At 41.4% G+C, this 20947-nt stretch overlaps 1 protein-coding gene across 4 annotated transcripts in view; it reads left to right on the plus strand.

Annotated features, from left to right (window-relative positions):
* ADGRF4 (adhesion G protein-coupled receptor F4) overlaps positions 1-14330 on the plus strand; it is a 30762-nt gene extending 16432 nt beyond the window's left edge. For all 4 annotated transcript variants that reach the window (XM_044252464.1, XM_044252481.1, XM_044252474.1 and 1 more), the window contains 4 exons: positions 1921-1962; positions 2418-2477; positions 3508-3564; positions 13620-14330. In XM_044252464.1, the coding sequence (XP_044108399.1) occupies positions 1921-1962; positions 2418-2477; positions 3508-3555 (150 nt within the window). In that variant the 3' untranslated portion in view covers positions 3556-3564; positions 13620-14330. The remainder of the gene's footprint in view (positions 1-1920; positions 1963-2417; positions 2478-3507; positions 3565-13619) is intronic.
* The last annotated feature ends 6617 nt before the right edge of the window (positions 14331-20947 follow it).

Genomic DNA, 20947 nt, shown 5'->3' on the forward strand with positions numbered 1-20947 from the left:
TGAACCTTCACTTCTAGAGGACTAGTCTTTGATCAAAGATGTATGAATCTGCACTCACATGGTATGCTTCAAAACAAAGTAGCTTTTATCCTTTCTCAAGCAGTTTGGGAACTCAGTGGAACAGTCATTTCCCATGGGAGGACTAGACAGGACTTGCCATTCTCTTTGAGTGTTAACCAGTTAGGAGTCCTCATGGCTCATCCCGGAGGTTGGAGGGATGAGCCATGAGCCATGGAGGTTGCTCTTCATTGAAATAGATCTGGCTGTGTGTTGCCTGACCCTAGAAGTGTAACTTTTCTCTGGGTCTCACCCTTCTCCTTAGTAAGACAAAGATTCGAATCTAAAGTCATCTCTCTTTTCTTTTCTCATTCTCCCATACTTGGTTTGGCAAAATTAACCCTCCAAAAGTTGCTTTACATTATGTTGGCAACTGAGCTTGTACTTTTGGGAAGCTGCCACTAGCCAGACTGCTTTCCATACCTACGAGGAATAGTAAATTTGGCAAGTTCATATCCTTAATTATGCTTTTCATCAGGGGTTGGCAAACTCCAGCCTGCTTCCTGTTTTTGTAAATAGTTTTACTGGAATAAAGCCATAATCATTTGTTTGCATTTTGCCTATGGCTGCTTTTGAGCTATGACAGCAAAGCTGAGTAGCAGTAACAGAAACTGTGTCGTCCGCAAAGCCAAAAGTATTTATTATCTGGTTCTTCACAGAAAAAATATTTTCCAATCACTGCTTTAAATATATAAATATAACTGTTTAGTAAAGCAGCATGGATTCCTGTTAATGTGTCATTATTACTATATTTAAAAATGTGGTACAAAATATAAAGCAGACTTTTAAGAAATGCCAGCTCAGATAAATCATATATCTTACTCATATGTCTTTAATAACTATGGAGAACATTTATTTCACTCTTTGCCTTGCATGGCTTTAAGGAGAAATATTTGACTCAGGGTTGTTGTTCTTGGTGTTTGTTTTTTTTTTTCCCCTGAAATCAAAAGCTCTTGGACTGACGTAAATCTCCCCAAATCTTGAAGTTATTTTGGAGACTAATGATATAATTCTATTTTTTTTAACTTTATAACTTAATTAAGCCCCAGAAAGTTTTATTGTTTCTTTTCTGAATCACTTCTTTTTCTTTTTTCTTGATAGAAAAATACTGAAACACTTTTAGTTAAATACACTCCAACTTTTCTCAGCAAGCTTTCTCTGTGACTCACATTTAAAAGTTTCCATCTTCTGATTAGCGTTTCTTTGCCATGAAACTCTCCTTGGAAACCCAGCCTTCCTTCCATTCTCATGGCAGGATCCAGAATTCTCTTAAACTTCAACTTCCACCATTTAAAAAGATTGGCTATCAATTATTGTGACTTTACAGGTAACCAAATAATTTAAACTTCAAGAGACCCTGTCTTTCAGAGCTCTGTAGTTTTCTCTTTTATGAATAAACTAATTCCATCAGCTCAGAGACCCTGCTATTTTGTGACTTTTAACCCCAACTGAAAGTAAACTATAATACAGGTTTCACTTCTCAAGAAAGCTTCCATGATTTTCACTTTGAGCTATAGGATTCCATGTCATGTTGTGTCATGTTACTGTTATGATAAGTAAGAACAACTACTTAATATTTGGAAAGAAGGTAAACAGATGTAATAAGGGGGAGAACACCATTGTACATTTGCAGTCATTCAATAAATATCAATAATTGTATTGCACAGACATGAAGGTGACCCTCTTTCTTTGAGGTACAATCACAGAAAAATTTGCCAATGTATTTTCTCTGAATCAGTAAAAGCTGAAGTTTCTAATATCCAATAACTCTCCTTGAAGATATCTAGAAGGGTGGTATTAGAATAACAGTTGGGATGTTGTCTGCCATACCATCTCTCATACTTCTGCTGAATTTTGCAATAGGGGTTCTTCATCTTGCTGTTTGGAACCATTATGGACCATAAGGTAATTTGAATTTGTTTCTCTTATTGTAAATATTTCCATGTGGCTCAGGGTAGCAGGGGGATGGAGTGGTTTTGATCAGAAAACCTGGTCCATGGGGGTGAATTCATGGGGGTGCTTCAGGCATCAGCTGAGAGGAGGAAAGGAGAGAATTCTACTTTCTCATTTCCTGCACTTAAGTTAACAGGAGGTGGTGTGTGAGTGTATCCAAAAGAATAAAAACCATTACCTGAATTTTAATTTTAACTCTAGATCTAATTATAACCAAAATTTTAATTTTAATTATAAATGTAATTATAACTATACCTCAATTTTTATCCAAGTCTTATTTTTGGCTAAGCACTATGCTAAGCCATAAGCCTAAGCTGCTTCTGCCAGGGTTAGTGGTCTTGAAGTTTCAGGACAGGGGTCTGGATTTGGGGGATGTTGTCATCTGTTCACTGTTATTGTTTCTTTAGATAAGAGATGCTTTGAGGATGAGGATGTCTTTACTGAAGGGCAGAACAAGGGTCGCAGAGGTAAGCCCTCCCATTCAGTCTCAATAATGAAGGGTCAGTGTCCTCGGGAGAGTCACACAAGACAAATATAGCTTAGTATTCTGGATTTGTTAGCAAAGAGAATTATTAGGGCACACATTCATTCATTCATTTCTTCACTAGACAAATTTGGAGTAGCCAGCTAAAGCTTAAGGTCAGTAGAAGATACCTCTCAAGAGAATGTTCCAGCTTGGATGTATTTCATCCTTCTGGACCACTGGATGTATTTTGAGGTCTGGACCGTTGAGATGGGACAACATGAAACAAGGATCATAGACTCCTAAAACACCAGAGCTGGGAAATGAGAGATGAGTTAGAAATGAAATTCTAGTCCAACCTAGTCGTTTTATAGGTAAGGAGACCAAGGCACAGAGTACTTATGAGATTCGCCTGAAGCCCAGTTAATCATGAGAGTTCATAGTGTCCATAGTGACTCTTTTCAGTAAACCCTGTTCTTGGATTGAAGTATATGTATACTTATTGGTCCTGAGCTTGACCAAGCTATCCATCTTTTAAGGTGCCAACGAAATTGCCATCATTGTCATATTAATTAGAAAGCAGTCATTTACTCAACCAATAGTTTCTCAGTAGGAGCTACTTTCTTAAAAATAAACAGACAAAACATTTTCTGAACACATTGACAGTCAGCATTTACGGTTAGCTACTATTGGGTGTGACTTTTGTTAGCCTGGTTCATCAATGCTAAGATAGGCATTTTCTTTACCTTCTAACATTTCTGCAATTGGAATGTATTTTACAATCAGTGGCATGTCATGATTAAATTGGCAAGTTTTTTCTTTTTCTCAGTGGAACATAAAAAGAATGATGCAGCTAACAATGTTAGTTTCAATGAAAAGTGATTTTATTCTGTGTAGTTGTGTCATTTCGAATGCTTGTTTTCATGTTTCCATTTTTACATGTTTATCTCTAAGCAGTCATATACATAAATATAAATAAACTTTTTTCAATACCATTACATACTGAGATCACTGTTACTTTTTTTTCCATTTAGAATGCATCTTTAAGCCCAACCAATGGATCTAAATTAATGAATCGTTGAAGACGAGATGTGAGTATTAAAAACTCAAGGAGAATCTTTGCTTTCAAGTTGTGACAAACTTCTTCTTTTTTGTTTTTTAATTTTTTATTTTTTATAAACATATATTTTTATCCCCAGGGGTACAGGTCTGTGAATCGCCAGGTTTACACACTTCACAGCACTCACCAAAGCACATACCCTCCCTAATGTCCATAACCCCACCCCCTTTTCCCAACCCCCCTCCCCCTAGCAACCCTCAGTTTGTTTTATGAGATTAAGAGTCACTTATGGATTGGGAGTCTCCCTCCCAGTCCCATCTTGTTTCATTTATTCTTCTCCTACTCACTTAAGCCCCCATGTTGCATCACCACTTCCTCATATCAGGGAGATCATATGGTAGTTGTCTTTCTCTGCTTGACTTATTTCGCTAAGCATGATACGCTCTAGTTCCATCCATGTTGTCGCAAATGGCAAGATTTCATTTCTTTTGATGGCTGCATAGTATTCCATTGTGTATATATACCACATCTTCTTGATCCATTCATCTGTTGATGGACATCTAGGTTCTTTCCATAGTTTGGCTATTGTGGACATTGCTGCTATAAACATTCGGGTGCACGCGCTCCTTTGGATCACTACGTTTGTATCTTTAGGGTAAATACCCAGTAGTGCAATTGCTGGGTCATAGGGCAGTTCTATTTTCAACATTTTGAGGAACCTCCATGCTGTTTTCCAGAGTGGTTGCACCAGCTTGCATTCCCACCAACAGTGTAGGAGGGTTCCCCTTTCTCCACATCCTCGCCAGCATCTGTCATTTCCTGACTTGTTGATTTTAGCCATTCTGACTAGTGTGAGGTGATATCTCATTGTGGTTTTGATTTGTATTTCCCTGATGCCGAGTGATATGGAGCCCTTTTTCATGTGTCTGTTGGCCATCTGGATGTCTTCTTTGCAGAAATGTCTGTTCATGTCCTCTGCCCATTTCTTGATTGGATTATTTGTTCTTTGGGTGTTGAGTTTGCTAAGTTCTTTATAGATTTTGGACACTAGTCCTTTATCTGATATGTCATTTGCAAATATCTTCTCCCATTCTGTCAGTTGTCTTTTGATTTTGTTAACGGTTTCCTTTGCTGTGCAAAAGCTTTTGATCTTGATGAAATCCCAATAGTTCATTTTTGCCCTTGTTTCCCTTGCCTTTGGTGATGTTCCTAGGAAGATGTTGCTGCGGCTGAGGTCGAAGAGGTTGCTGCCTGTGTTCTCCTCAAGGATTTTGATAGATTCCTTTCTCACATTGAGGTCCTTCATCCATTTTGAGTCTATTTTTGTGTGTGGTGTAAGGAAATGGTCCAATTTCATTTTTCTGTATGTGGCTGTCCAATTTTCCCAACGCCATTTATTGAAGAGGCTGTCTTTTTTCCATTGGACATTCTTTGTCGAAGATTAGTTGACCATAGAGTTGAGGGTCTATTTCTGCTTTGTCGAAGATTAGTTGACCATAGAGTTGAGGGTCTATTTCTGGGCTCTCTATTCTGTTCCATTGATCTATGTGTCTGTTTTTGTGCCAGTACCATGCTGTCTTGATGATGACAGCTTTGTAATAGAGCTTGAAGTCCAGAATTGTGATGCCACCAACTTTGGCTTTCTTTTTCAATATCCCTTTGGCTATTCGAGGTCTTTTCTGGTTCCATATAAATTTTAGAATTATTTGTTCCATTTCTTTGAAAAAGATGGATGGTACTTTGATAGGAATTGCATTAAATGGGTAGATTGTTTTAGGTAGCATAGATATTTTCACAATATTTATTCTTCTAATCCAGGAGCATGGAACATTTTTCCATTTCTTTGTGTCTTCCTCAATTTCTTTCATGAGTACTTTATAGTTTTCTGAGTATAGATTCTTAGCCTCTTTGGTTAGGTTTATTCCTAGGTATCTTATGGTTTGGGGTGCAATTGTAAATGGGATTGACTCCTTAATTTCTCTTTCTTCTGTCTTGTTGTTGGTGTGGAGAAATGCAACTGATTTCTGTGCATTGATCTTATATCCTGACACTTTACTGAATTCCTGTACAAGTTCTAGCAGTTTTGGAGTGGAGTCTTTTGGGTTTTCCACATATAGTATCATATCATCTGCGAAGAGTAATAATTTGACTTCTTCTTTGCCGATTTGGATGCCTTTAATTTCCTTTTATTGTCTGATTGCTGAGGCTAGGACTTCTAGTACTATGTTGAATAGCAGTGGTGATAATGGACATCCCTGCCGTGTTCCTGACCTTAGCGGAAAAGCTTTCAGTTTTTCTCCATTGAGAATGATATTTGTGGTGGGCTTTTCATAGATGGCTTTGATGATATTGAGGTATGCGCCCTCTATCCCTACACTTTGAAGAGTTTTGATCAGGAAGGGATGCTGTACTTTGTCAAATGCTTTTTCAGCATCTATTGAGAGTATCATATGGTTCTTGTTCTTTCTTTTATTGATGTGTTGTATCACATTGACTGATTTGTGGATGTTGAACCAACCTTGCAGCCCTGGAATAAATCCCACTTGGTCGTGGTGAATAATCCTTTTAATGTACTGTTGAATCCTATTGGCTAGTATTTTGGTGAGAATTTTCGCATCTGTGTTCATCAAGGATATTGGTCTATAGCTCTCTTTTTTGATGGGATCCTTGTCTGGTTTTGGGATCAAGGTGATGCTGGCTTCATAAAATGAGTTTGGAAGTTTTCCTTCCATTTCTATTTTTTGGAACAGTTTCAGGAGAATAGGAACTAGTTCTTCTTTAAATGTTTGGTAGAATTCCCCCGGGAAGCCGTCTGGCCCTGGGCTTTTGTTTGTTTGGAGATTTTTAATGACTGTTTCAATCTCCTTACTGGTTATGGGTCTGTTCAGGCTTTCTATTTCTTCCTGGTTCAGTTGTGGTAGTTTATATGTTTCTAGGAATGCATCCATTTCTTCCAGATTGTCAAATTTGTTGGCATAGAGTTGCTCATAGTATGTTCTTATAATAGTTTGTATTTCTTTGGTGTTAGTTGTGATCTCTCCTCTTTCGTTCATGATTTTATTTATTTGGGTCCTTTCTCTTTTCTTTTTGTTAAGTCTGGCCAGGGGTTTATCAATTTTATTAATTCTTTCAAAGAACCAGCTCCTAGTTTCGTTGATTTGCTCTATTGTTTTTTTGGTTTCTATTTCATTGATTTCTGCTCTGATCTTTATGATTTCTCTTCTCCTGCTGGGCTTAGGGTTTCTTTCTTGTTCTTTCTCCAGCTCCTTTAGGTGTAGGGTTAGGTTGTGTACCTGAGACCTTTTTTGTTTCTTGAGAAAGGCTTGTACCACTATATATTTTCCTCTCAGGACTGCTTTTGTTTTGTCCCACAGATTTTGAACCATTGTATTTTCATTATCATTTGTTTCCATGATTTTTTTCAATTCTTCCTTAATTTCCCGGTTGACCCATTCATTCTTTAGAAGGATGCTGTTTAGTCTCCATGTATTTGGGTTCTTTCCAAACTTCCTCTTGTGGTTGAGTCTAGCTTCAGAGCATTGTGGTCTGACAATATGCAGGGAATGATCCCAATCTTTTGATACTGGTTGAGTTCTGATTTAGGACCGAGGATGTGATCTATTCTGGAGAATGTTCCATGTGCACTAGAGAAGAATGTGTATTCTGTTGCTTTAGGATGAAATGTTCTGAATATATCTGTGATGTCCATCTGGTCCAGTGTGTCATTTAAGGCCTTTATTTCCTTGCTGATCTTTTGCTTGGATGATCTGTCCATTTCAGTGAGGGGAGTGTTAAAGTCCCCTACTATTATTGTATTATTGTTGATGTGTTTCTTTGATTTTGTTATTAATTGGTTTATATAGTTGGCTGCTCCCACATTGGGGGCATAGATATTTAAAATTGTTAGATCTTCTTGTTGGACAGACCCTTTGAGTATGATATAGTGTCCTTCCTCATCTCTTATTATAGTCTTTGGCTTAAAATCTAATTGATCTGATACAAGGATTGCCACTCCTGCTTTCTTCTGATGTCCATTAGCATGGTAAATTCTTTTCCACCCCCTCACTTTAAATCTGGAGGTGTCTTCGGGCTTAAAATGAGTTTCTTGGAGGCAACATAAAGATGGGTTTTGTTTTTTTATCCATTCTGATACCCTGTGTCTTTTGATTGGGGCATTTAGCCCATTAACATTCAGGGTAATTATTGAGAGATATGAATTTAGTGCCATTGTATTGCCTGTAAGGTGACTGTTACTGTATATTGTCTCTGTTCCTTACTGATCTACCACTTGTAGGCTCTCTCTTTGCTTAGAGGACCCCTTTCAATATTTCCTGTAGAGCTGGTTTGGTTTTTTTCAAATTCTTTCAGTTTTTGTTTGTCCTGGAAGCTTTTAATCTCTCCTTCTATTTTCAATGATAACCTAGCTGGATATAGTATTCTTGGCTGCATGTTTTTCTCATTTAGTGCTCTGAAAATATCGTGCCAGCTCTTTCTGGCCTGCCAGGTCCCTGTGGATAAGTCAGCTGCCAATCTAATATTTTTATCATTGTATGTTACAGACTTCTTTTCCCGGGCTGCTTTCAGGATTTTCTCTTTGTCACTAAGACTTGTAAATTTTACTATTAGGTGACGGGGTGTGGGCCTATTCTTATTGATTTTGAGGGGCATTCTCTGAACCTCCTGAATTTTGATGCTCGTTCCCTTTGCCATATTGGGGAAATTCTCCCCAATAATTCTCTCCAGTATACCTTCTGCTCCCCTCTCTCTTTCTTCTTCTTCTGCAATCCCAATTATTCTAATGTTGTTTCGTCTTATGGTGTCACTTATCTCTCGAATTCTCCCCTCGTGGTCCAGTAGCTGTTTGTCCCTCTTTTGCTCAGCTTCTTTATTCTCTGTCATTTGGTCTTCTATATCACTAATTCTTTCTTCTGCCTCATTTATCCTAGCAGTGAGAGCCTCCATTTTTGATTGAACCTCATCAATAGCTTTTTTTATTTCAACTTGGTTAGATTTTAGTTCTTTTATTTCTCCAGAAAGGGCTTTTATATCTTCCGAGAAGGTTTCTCTAATATCTTCCATGCCTTTTTCGAGCCTGGCTAGAACCTTGAGAATTGTCATTCTGAACTCTAGATCTGACATATTACCAATGTCTGTATTGATTAGGTCCCTAGCCTTCGGTACTGCCTCTTGTTCTTTTTTTTTGTGGTGAATTTTTCCACCTTGTCATTTTGTCCAGATAAGAGTATATGAAGGAGCAAATAAAATACTAAAAGGGTGGCAACAACCCCAGGAAAATATGCTTTAACCAAATCAGAAGAGATCCCAAATTGTGAGGGGGGAGAAAGGGGATAAAAAGAGGTTCAAAAAGAAAGAAAGAAAAAAAAGAAAAGAAAAGAAAAGAATTTAAAAAAAGAAAACAAATAAAGAAAAATATATAAAAGAAAAAATATATATATTAGATAAACTAGTTAAAAAACGTTAAAAAAGAAAAGGGTAAAAGTTAAAAAAAATTTAGCAGAAGAAGAGAAAAAAAAATGAAAAAGAAAAAAATTAAATTAACTGCAAGACTAAAAAAATCACAGGGAGAAAGTCATGAGTTCCGTGCTTTGCTTTCTCCTCTGGAATTCTGCTGCTCTCCTTGGTATTGAAACCACACTCCTTGGTAGGTAAACTTGGTCTTGGCTGGATTTCTTGTTGATCTTCTGGGGGAGGGGCCTGGTGTAGTGATTCTCAAGTGTCTTTGCCCCAGACGGAATTACACCGCCCTTACCAGGGGCCGGGCTGAGTGATCCGCTCGGCTTTGCTTTCAGGAGCTTTTGTTCCCTGAGCGCTTTCCTTAGAGTTCCGGAGGACAGGAATACAAATGGCGGCCTCCTGGTCTTTGGCCCGGAGGAGCCAAGAGCCCGGGGCCCCACTCCTCAGTGCGCCCTCAGAGAACAGCACCCAGTAACTCCCGTCTGCCCAACCTCCGGCCGCGCTCCGAGCTCACCGAGCCTGCGACTGGTTCAAGGTACCCCCGAGCTGCGAGCTTACTGTTGGCTCTGTCTCTGTAGCCGGCTTTCCCGTTCTAATACCCACAAGCTCTGCAACGCTGAGATACCCCTGATCCTTCTGTGACCCTGCGGGACCTGAGGCCACGCTGACCCCGCGTGGGCTTCGCCCCGGTTTAGCCTCTGGAGCGATGTCCCTCAGCGGAACAGACTTTAAAAGTCCTGATTTTGTGCTCCGTTGCTCCGCCGCTTGCTGGGAGCCGGCCCCTCCCCCCGGGGTCTATCTTCCCGTCGCTTTGGATTCACTTCTCCGCCAGTCCTACCTTTCAGAAAGTGGTTGTTTTTCTGTTTCCAGAATTGCTGTTCTTCTTCTCTTTGATCTGCCGATGGATTTGCAGGTGTTTGCAATCTTTACATAAGCTCTCTAGCTGATCTCCTGCTAGCTGAAGTAGTCTCAGCCTGCTACTTCTCCGCCATCTTGACTCCTCTGTGACAAACTTCTTAATGCCCTTGTGAGCACACGATTGCCTATAGTGTGAGGCAGGAGTGAGATGGGGAGGGAACAGTAGACAGATCTTTTAGAGCTTAGAAACTGCTTTATTGCCCAGTGCATAAATGAAAATATGCACATCTTTAAAACCTATGTCATCTCAGTGTATATGTCTAAATCTTTTAAAAAAGTTTTTATTTAAATTCTAGTTAGTTAACATATGATGTAATATTAGTTTCAGGTGTACAATATAGTGATTCTACACTTCCACACAATACCTGGCGCCCTCCTTCATCCCCGTCACCTATTTATCCCCTGCCCACCTCTGTCTCTTCACTGTCAGTTTGTTCTCTGTACTTGAAAGTCTTTCTTGGTTTGCCTCCCTCTCTCCTTTATCCTGCTCTGTTCATTTGTTTCATTTCTTAAATTCCACAAATGAGTGAAATCATTGTCTTCCTCTGACTGACTTACTCACTCAGCATAATACTCTCCAGCTCCATCCATATCATTGCAAATGGCAAGATTTCATTCTTTTTTTAGGCTAATATATATACATATACATAATATATAATATACTATATAATAATTTTTTTATCCATTCATCAGTCTATGGACGCTTGAGCTCTTTCCATAATTTGGCTACTGTAGATAATGCTGCTATAAGCATTGGGTTGCATGTATCCCTCTGAGTTAGTATTTTTTATTCTTATATGACCAAATCTTAAATGAACTTTCCTTTCTTCAGTGAGAGAATGATATCATCACATCTACACTGATAGAGGATACACCCTTGCTGTCTATAGCACTCACACACCCTAATTCCATCTTGTCCGTGAGTGGTGACACTTATAATAACCTCATTGTTGAGAAGGAAGACTTAATTGATTGAAATCACAAAGCAACAAGCCTATCCTTCCATAGTGAAGTAGAGCCCAGAATCATCCCTAAGGGGGTGTGGGTTAGAATTGCAGAGAGCTAGCTGCCTCACAGCCAAACTCCGAGCTAGCTGCCTCACAGCCAAACTCCGAGACATATTTCTACACAGATGAAATTAGGAGAAAACAAATATTAGGCATCTGTGAAGGGGAGATCAGTAACACAGTGGCAGCCAGGAGCCTGAGACGTAGTAGGGAGATGTAGTTGGGGGGGGATCAAGTTGGGTACAGTTTTGTCTTGGAGAGGTTTCATGGCCTTTGAACATGGATATAGATGAGTCTCAGATTTGTAAACACCATCTGGCAGAGGTACATCCTCTTTTACATTCCTTCTCTTTCTGAGTCAGGACATAATAGTGAACAATAGGGCAAAGCGGAGAATTGAAACAATCTCATGTAGTCAAAGACATTCTGAGTTGGTAGAACCGCTGTGTTACAGAGCCTACAAACCTCACGTTGTGCTGTTGTGGGACCTTGGTTCATGGTCCCAGGGAGAGGGAGGGAAAGAAAGAGGGCTTTGTCATATCCACTGACTGTCATGTGTGGGGTGCTGGGAAAACACCGGCATGAAATCCTTACTTAATCATCCTCACATCCGGGTTTTTATATTAGAACTGTAAAAGGAGCGAGGAGGGATATCAGAGTCTTTTAAAAGGTTTCTCTCTCCCACCTCTGCCCATTTTCTAGTCTGTAGAGCTCCCCCATAGTGGAACATCACTATAATGTTTCTTGGTCAGTCACTTACCAGGAGATAATTCAGATGACCTGTGCAAGATAACCTTTCCAGTAAGGTCCCAGTTTGACTTGCTTTAGGAAGTTTGTTAGACTGCTTCAGGTGGAGGAGATTCTGGCTCTTAAGGATCTGAAATCTAGCCATTCTAGAGAAGAGAGGTATGGTTAAAGTCTAATCTCCAGCTAGTTGGGCATACCTGGTTGGCTATAGTAAAAATTGGAGAAGACCCGTAGAACCCAGGATCTGAACTGCACTCCTTCCGGTGATGGGGAGGTGCACAAAACTTCCACAGGCACTTGGGGGAAAGTGGAGGAAGGTGGTGGGAGTGTATTAACAACTCTCCAAAGAAATCCTCGCCTCCTTCAAAGTAGGAGCTGATTCTTCAGCTCTTACTTTTGAACCTGTGACGTGGGGCATGAACTGAGGGTTGCATTTTTTTTCGGCATATCCTTCATAGGTGGCCCTCTCCTATTGAATTTTCTCAGTAATTGGAGCTGTGCTTTTTTACATCTGGATGCACATGGAACCAGAAGGATCAGGACCAGCAGCTGACATGAGGGTTAAACCACGTTAGGGGCCAATAAGTTAGACATCAGGAGTAGGAAATGTACTCTAAGTAAATGGAGACCTAGCAGCACCAGGTGGGGTTTGGGTCTTTCAGCAGAGAAAGAGAGGGGCCCCAGCCAGTCAAGGTCAGAATTACAGTTCAGCTGCACAGGGTGTTTCGTAAATGCAGTGCAGGTGCCGCCCAAGGCAGTATTCCTAAGCCACAAGGAAAAGGCAGTATTTCAGGCCTTAAATCAGTACACAAAATTGAAGGCTGATGGGATCTGAGGAGACAGGCATAAGTCCATTGGTGAGACGGGGAGGCAGGAGTTCCGAATTGGACTTACAGAGACTTGAGACCCTGGGCATGGGTGGAAGCTCCACATATCCCAGTGAGTTTGATTGCTCTTAGAAACAAGGTTAGGGGGGCACCTGGGTGGCTCAGTGGGTTAAAGCTTCTGCCTTCGGCTCAGGTCATGATCCCAGGATCCTGGGATCAAGCCCCCACCCCCATCGGGCTCTCTGCTCAGCAGGGAGCCTGCTTCCTCTTCTCTCTCTGCCTACTTGTGATCTCTCTCTGTCAAATAAATAAATAAATAAAATGTTAAAAAAAAAAAAGAAACGGGGTTAAGAAAGGTTTGTTAAAAGATCTTGAGATCATGGAAGAACTGCAGAGGTGTGCAAACTCGGCAGTTGGCTTTAGGTATCGATCGATTCCAATCAAAGGAATCCCATTCTGGAGGCAGACGAGGGAGGGAGCTAGAGGACAGGCTTATTATGAAGGCACAGCCGCACAGCGCCCTCTGCTGTTCATATGGAGGGCGGGCCTTTACCCGGATGCAAACAGAGCCTGTTTCCCCAGTGCTACTCCAGTGTGACCAGGAAGCCTCTTCAGTTCCTGTAAAACTTCTTCCACATATTTGCTTATGCCTGACCTCAACTCAAAGGATGCAGAACTCTTCATCCCCCAGTAAGACATGAGACCGACTGAGCCAGTGCCTCAGAGAAGCAACACGGTTTTGAACGTAAAGTTTTAAGTTCAGAGAAGCAAGTCATTCTAGAGACCAAGCTTACGTAGCCGAAGAGGGTGAGAGGGCTCTGGAGACAGAGTTTAGGGCTGAGGAGCAGCATGGAGAAGGCAGAGGGCACAGAAGAAGGAAGCTGGGAGAATAGCCTTCTTACCGTGTGACTTCGAGGAGATTGCTCGATGCCTCTGTGCCTGTTTCCTCATCTGTGAAATGGGTCTAATCATCGGACATACCTCCCAGGATGGTCTCAAGATTCAGTGAGCTAAATATTCAAAACTTGTAGAATGAGGCCTGGCTCAAATTAAGTTATCAGTAAATGCCAACTATTCTTCCTGTTAACGTGTGTTCTAACCATTTTGCCTAGGCCGCTCCATTCCTCATGGATGTTCCGTGTCCTGGACTGAGAGTGAAGCTCTGGGAGAGGGAGGCCGGCGTGAGGGACAACCAAGTTTCCTTGGAAGACTTTCTCTTCTGGCCAGGAGTGATACCTAAGCTGTCAGGGCGAAAATGCTTGCTGAGGGGAAAATGAGAATGACGTTTGGTGCCTGGGCTTGAAGGAGCTAGAACCACTGACTCTTTGACCGACCCATGACTCCCAGGCACCTGGCTTCTTGGTCAACCTTGGCAAGATTAAGACAGCAAGCCATTTTCTGAGCTTCTGGACAAGGCTGGAGCTGTTGGGTGTCTACTGGATGAGGTGTGTTTTCACGCCCAAGGCCTGCTCTGTGGCTCCATAAACCCGCCATTGTCATTGTGCATGGATCATGCTTGCTCTGGGGGACAGAAGTTAGATCCAGTGTCGGGGGAGGGGCGGAGATGGGAGTAGAGAGGGGAGGGTGGCAGAAGAAATACGGACTCTACTTTGGAGACAGTTAAATTATGGTAGGTTTCCTAAAAATAGGGAACAGAATTAAAATAAGAAGACTTTTAAATGTGTTTCTGATTTTAGTCTATTAAAATAGACTAAGTAGTCTATTTTAATAATAATTTTGCTCCTAGGACTTTAGGTTCCTTATTTGTGATGCTTAAAAATATTCTTGTAGGTATTATTATTATTATTATTACTATGTGTGTGTGTGTGTGTATGTGTTTAAACCCCTATACATAAAAAAAAATTTTAGAAATAAAAATAAAAACATTTACTTTTCACAACTTGCTCATGTGTGAGTTCATTCAAGGTGGATGGCCCCACTGGTATGGTACATTCTTGGGTACAATTCTTTTATCAATCTACCTGGACCCATTGGCCAGACATACAGGATGCCCAGGAATGTAATCCTACCATGTACTTATAAGGGGAGGACCTAGAAATATTTGCCAAACAGCACTATGGTCTTTTAGACATGCTCAGTGAAATTTCTTTCTTTCTTTTTATTTTTTTAAAGATTTTTTAATTCTTTTTTTGACAGAGATCACAAGTAAGCAGAGAGGCAGGCAGAGACGGAGTGCGGGGTGAGGGAGCAGGCTCCTTGCCGAGCAGACAGCGTCATGCGGGGCTCAATCCCAGGACCCTGGGACCATGACTTGAGCCAAAGGCAGAGGCTTTAACTCACTGAGCCACCCAGGCGCCCCCTCAATGAAATTTCTATTGCAAGTGTGGTTTTAAACAGGCAGCCATTGGGTAGGGCTGAAAATGACTGTGTGTGTGTGGAGGGGTACAAACTGATCCAAGCAGAAGTTGTAAAGGCCAGTCACCCCTTTTTCATGACACACACACACAAGTACTTCTTTGCAGGCCTGCTTTCAGAAACTTTAGTGTTGGTAGTTTAGAAATAAGATAAGGATTGGTTTCAAATAAAACAGTAATATTTTAGTGCTGAAAAATTTCAGTCAATTGGACATTGTTCCCCTTTCATAAAAGTAGAATAAATCATAATGAGGGACACGAATCTAACTTCACTATTTGTAAAATTTCCTGAGCGGTAATGTATTGACCCACATTTCCTTTTTGACTCTAGCTATTATGAAAACAAGTTTTATGTCTCTCAACCCCCTGAGATTTAGAAATTCCAGAGCATCATGTAATTCCAAGCCAAATAATTGCCTTTAGTTTGATAGACTTACTTGGTATTGTATCAAGGTCAAGTTAATAATTTCCTATGATAATAGCATTTAGTTTCTTTTCTTTTCCTCATTTTCCCAAGCTCTCCATCTTTTTAGTGCATATTTGGGGAACTATCAGCCTGAGTAGTGAATTCTGCATTTTTAAAAACCATCACACTATGCAAACTGGTCAATGGCATTAGGGATATAATATGCCAGCATCCAGGAGTGAATCCAAGGCAGAAATGTCTTAGCCCTGAGCAGTTCAGCTTAAAGACAAATTTTCTCTTAGGAATTTTTCCCTTTTGCTAATTCTCATCTCTGAACAAAACTCAGTGATTCAATGGTTGTACTTCCATTGATAAATCCATTTTTCTACTCTTTGTTTGTTTGTTTTAGAGAGGGAAAGAGGGGTGGGTACCAGGCAGAGGAAGAGCAGAGCCTGATGTTGCGCTCAATCTCACATGATCATCATATGATCTGAGCCAAAATCAAGAGTCAGACACTTAACCGACTGGGTCACCCAGGCACCCAGAGAAATCCACTTTTCAACGGCATTATGGGGCCAGGTGATATTTTATCATCTTTTCCAACCTTCCCAAATCCCATTCATTCTATTGAGAGGTGTGGCTGGAAGTCTGCATGACAAACAGAAGAGGTGGCTTTTACTTGGTGTTGGCTTTCCCATCCCAGCTCTTCAAGAGGTAACAATCTGCTCAGAGAGTGGGGACTTGGTTTCCAGAGAAATGCAGGACCCTTGGGACACAGTTGAGAAGTGGAACCACTGAAGGAGGCGAGCATGGAATGGAATGGAGAGAATGGAACTCATATCCTGCCCCTTTCCCTCAGCTTCCTCTAAGATCAAAGAGCCCTCAGCGCAGGATCTGAGGACCAGCAGAGGAAAGATTTCAGGTGATAAAACACATGAGGAACGTTGAAACTTAGTAAGCAGGAGACAATCAAGATACAGAAGACATTTTAAGACAGTGGATAGAACTTTGGTTCTGACACAGGAATGGGCTCTGACATTCGGGGAATAAGGACTGTCCGCATTTCAGCCTTTGGGCCTGGGGATCTGGGGGGCTTGGCTCTGTGAGACCCTTCATGAATATGTGGTGTGGGCCACTGGAAAAAAGACAGGTTTTTTTTTTTCCAACCAATTTTATTTACTTCAGAGGTCCTTTTTTGTATGTTGGTTTCTTTCTTTCTTTCTTTTTTTTTTTTAAAGATTTTATTTATTTGACAGACAGAGATCACAAGTAGGCAGAGAGATCACAAGTGGGCAGAGGTGGAGGGGGAAGCAGGTCTCCTGCTGAGCAGAGAGCCAGATGCTGGGCTTGATCCCAGGACCCCGAGATCATGACCTCAATATGTGACTGTATTTGGAGACAAGGTCTTTTTAGAGGTGATTATGTTAAATTGAGGACATAAAGGTGGGCCTAAACCAACGTGACTGGTGTCCCTATAAGAAGAAAACCTCAGGACACTGATAAGTACAGAGGGAAGACCATGTGGCGATGCAAAGAGAAGGTGGCCATTGCAAGTCAGGGAGAGAGGCCTCGGAAGGAACTGGCCAGCAACACCTTGATCTCAGACTTCTTGTCCCCAGAGTTGCGAGAAAATAAAGTTCTGTTGTTGAAGCTACCTAATCTGTGGTATTTTGTTATGGCAACTCCTAGTACGCTAATACACATGGCCAGAGATTTAAAAAAAAAAAAAAAAAAAAAAACAAGAAAGAAGAATTCTTTTAGAGCAGTGTTAAGTTCACAGCAAAATTGGGAGAAAGGTAAAGAGATTTCTCATATTCACCCTGGCCCCCACACATGCACAGCCTCTCCCATCATCAACATCCCCAGCCAGAGTGGTATGTTTGTGACAAATGATGAGCCTATATGGATACCTCATAATCAATCCCAATTCTAGTTGACATTAAAGCTCACTCTTGGTGTGGTACATTCGATGGTCAACAAATGATCAACAAGATGTATCCGTCATTATAGTGCCATATTTCATTTCAGAGAAATATAATCCTAATATTTACTGAAGCCTACCATTTGCAAAGAGCATTGGAGCAACTGCTAGAGTAGATAAGACAAATATGTGATATCATTCTGCAAAATGTTGGCTGTGAAAATGGGTCACCCATCTATATTCTTGAAGGAAGCATTTGTAGCAGGTGCCACGATGCACTGTGGAGTCTCCCTTCAGGCCTGACATACTTGCTCCTCCAGCTGCTGGGAGTGTTGCTGGCTGATGGCTCATAGCCCAGTTCTTCTCTCCCGTTGCTCCACAAGGACTGAAGGAAGATGCCTTTGCCAGGGTCCTACTGGAGTCGACTTGCATCTAAGGACTTAGTGATGTTGTATGTAAAGGGTCAGCCCCCTTCCTTAGATTTGGAACATTTCTGAGGGGCTACCCACCTCTAGGCTTCCTTTGGGATCAGTAGTGGAGGCCTCTGTTGCCACTGCACCATGGATTGATTCTCCCTCTGCCCTCTTTGGCTCCCCTCTATCCCTCATGGCTATTCCCTTGATTACTCCCCACAAAACTTCATGCAAGCAAACCTCTGTCTCAGAGTCTGTTCTCTAGGGCATATGACCAATGACACCATGCGACCTATGCTGTTGTTATTGATGCACTAAGGCAGAGTGAGTTGTGCAGAGTGAGTTGAAGCAATCGGACTGAAGACAGTCTGAATGTTCTTCATGGTAGACTGAGAGGGTGTTGGTGAAGATTTTCCAACATTTAATGATACGTTGTGTCCTACAGAAGTAGGTGTTACTTTTTTTAACTAAGTTACATTGTAGCAAAGTAATCTGAGATCCAAATATTTCAAGTTCCTCAGCTATTATTAGAGACCTGCCAATCAGTGACCTCGCAGGCTGCTTAGAACCCTGAAAAGAGGGAGCACACATCCTGACCTTGAGCGTGGCCATCCAGAAAGAATACACTTTGAGATGTGATTGTTTACCTGAGGAGTGAGACCCCTTTGAAATCAGTCTACTTCTCTTCTTGATTTTTAAAATGATTATATAGTAAAGACAAACAGGGGAAAACTCAGGCTCTAGCACCTGCTATGAACTCTGGGAACACCTGAGGACTACTAGGCATAGGATCTAAGAAAAGTCAACCTTTCTGTCATCCCGTGTCCTCAACTGTGACAGCGGACAAAGAGGAAGGAAGGTTGGCTGTGATCCTGAATCTCCAATTCTTTGACCTCAGAAGCTCCCGGAGAAGAAGTGCAAGGGGAATTCTTGGTCATTTCTTTCTCACGAGCACTTCTGTGTGCAGTAGTATTCACACAGCGAAGCCAGGACTTCGTGAATGGGGCAGGACCATGTCACTGGGTGCCTCAAGGACACCTTTTGTCTTTCTGGCCCCAGACCACATGTCCTTAATTCCCTTCGTCTCCAATCTTGACTCTCAATGTCTAAAATGAACTCAAAGACAAGTGCTTCAAATATAAGCAAATATCTTTCTTCAAACCTCGGAGCGGTAGTCTAAGCTACAGGCTCTGGATTTCCTATTTCTCCTAGTACTGTGGTCAGTGGGGCCAGCTCTGAGGTCAGTGGGGTCACCTCTGCCCCAAGCTCCCTCTGTCGATCATCTATGCCTCAGTCCTGGCCTCCCAGCCTCAGTCACTATGGTACCAAAGCCTTTTACTTATCAGCTCAACTCTGCCCACTTCTGAGCTAAGTCCAACCATCTGGAAAGCACACTCAGAGCATCATATACCCGGGGGCTTAGGGCATGCGCTGTACAGCTATCAGTCCGGTTTAGGGGTGCCAAGGATGAGTCCTGGGTCCTGGGTCCTGGGTGTCTTTAGCTCATTCTATGCCCTTTATCTCCTATATTGGCTGGGACAGGTTTACTGAACCCCTGTCACACTGTGATGTTGCCTGTTCTGTAGCCCACCTTATAGGACCAGAGCCTCGACTTCCCCTCTGGACAGTTTCATCCTTGGAGACTGTCCCATGGCCTGGATAGAGCCCTGCTTCATTAGTTAGCTGCTTGGGATTGATTGTCATTGTCAAGTGTTGGGCGCTATACCCTGTAGTATCCTAGACTCCTTAGACACTTGGCCCAGGTCAAGTGTCAGTTACCCAGCCCCTGTGAACTCTGGGACCCCGGCAGCTGCTCAGGCCCTGTGGATCCAGCCCAGCTTTGCTTCCTCTCCTTCCCCATTAGCTTTATCAACTGAGGTCTCAGACCACTTTAAGAAAGAGCTGCTTCTTCCTTCTATTCCCTATCTGTCCACCTCACAATCCGCTCCTGCTCTCTAGCTCTGCCCCTGCATGGAACTCAATAGAAATGTTCTTAAAAAATAACAAGTTCTCCCCAATAGGATTTTTTTAAACAGAAAAAAAAACACCCTATTATTTTATGTTTTAATCAGTGTGCATAGCAAGGTTCTCCAATATGTGATGAACTTACTTGATGAACTCCAGCGTTTTCTCCTAGTTCAGGTTGCCTGATCTTAAAATTTAGGATCAGACTTGCCTTAGACTTTAGGACTGATTTTGTCCTTAATCAAGAGGAAAGAAGCCTTGTTTGGGAGGAACTAGCTGGTTCAACAGTAATTAAACATGACTCTTTTTTTTTTTTTTGGACCATGTTCCCCAGTTATAGAACCTGGAAGCTTCTGCCTTTCTCCTGGAACCCACTTTCCATAGTATACCAGCTGTGTGCCTTGTGTTGATAAACTTCTCTGATTTTAGGTCCACCTAAGCCTGGGTCTTCACCTCATCCCAAACTGTCTTTTCCTTTAGATCCTCCCTGACCACAGTCAATGTCTACTTCCAGATGTTCTCTACCACACTCTGCCCACTCACTTAGAAACCCCTCTTGCCTTTCACAGGAATGCCTTCTTGCCCAATATTTGCTCAAACTGCCATCTATTTCCTATTTCAATATTTCCAAATACGTTTATTACTATAACCTGTATTGACCACCTACACTGTGCTTATAATTATGAACAAAACCCAGTCCCCGTCTCCAAAGAGCTTATCATGTACTGAAGGAAAGGGACAATTAAAAAGGAAATATTAGGAGCAGATAACTCTGAAAAAGATATTGTCTAAATTAGTCCATTTTATTCTCAGAAACCTATGAGGGGGATATTATTATCTTCATTCTATAGACATGGAAAGTGAGGCTCAGCTGGGTTAAGGAGCTTGGCCTGGATCATGTAAGCAGGAAAGGGCAGAGTTAGGTTTAGAACCCAGGTCAGTTTGACTTTGCTGTTATTAGTTAGTAATCTTCATCATGTGTGATGAAAGTCTAAGTATAGCCTGTCAGTTCACAGGGAAACAACCTACTGACTTTGGCTGGAGTTACATTAACCTGACAGAGAATTAATAGTTTGGCAAGATTGTGTCTTCTAATTCATTAACATAGTTTATTCTTCCATGTTAGTCTTTTGGCCCATGGGTCTTCTTTAAATTCTCTAAATGTTTTATAGTTTTCTGTATAGGTACCTTGCATTTCTTTTGTTTTATTTATTTTTAGGTACTTAGTGTTTTTTGCATATTTTTGGTATTTTTAAATTTTTTAATTTATTTTTTAAAAGATTTTTTTTATTTATCTGACAGAGAGATTACAAATAGGCAGAGAAGCAGGCAGAGAGAGGAAGGGAAGCAGGCTCCACGC

This window comes from Neovison vison, chromosome 1, assembly GCF_020171115.1.
Source record: "Neovison vison isolate M4711 chromosome 1, ASM_NN_V1, whole genome shotgun sequence".
NCBI classification, from domain to species: domain Eukaryota; kingdom Metazoa; phylum Chordata; class Mammalia; order Carnivora; family Mustelidae; genus Neogale; species Neogale vison.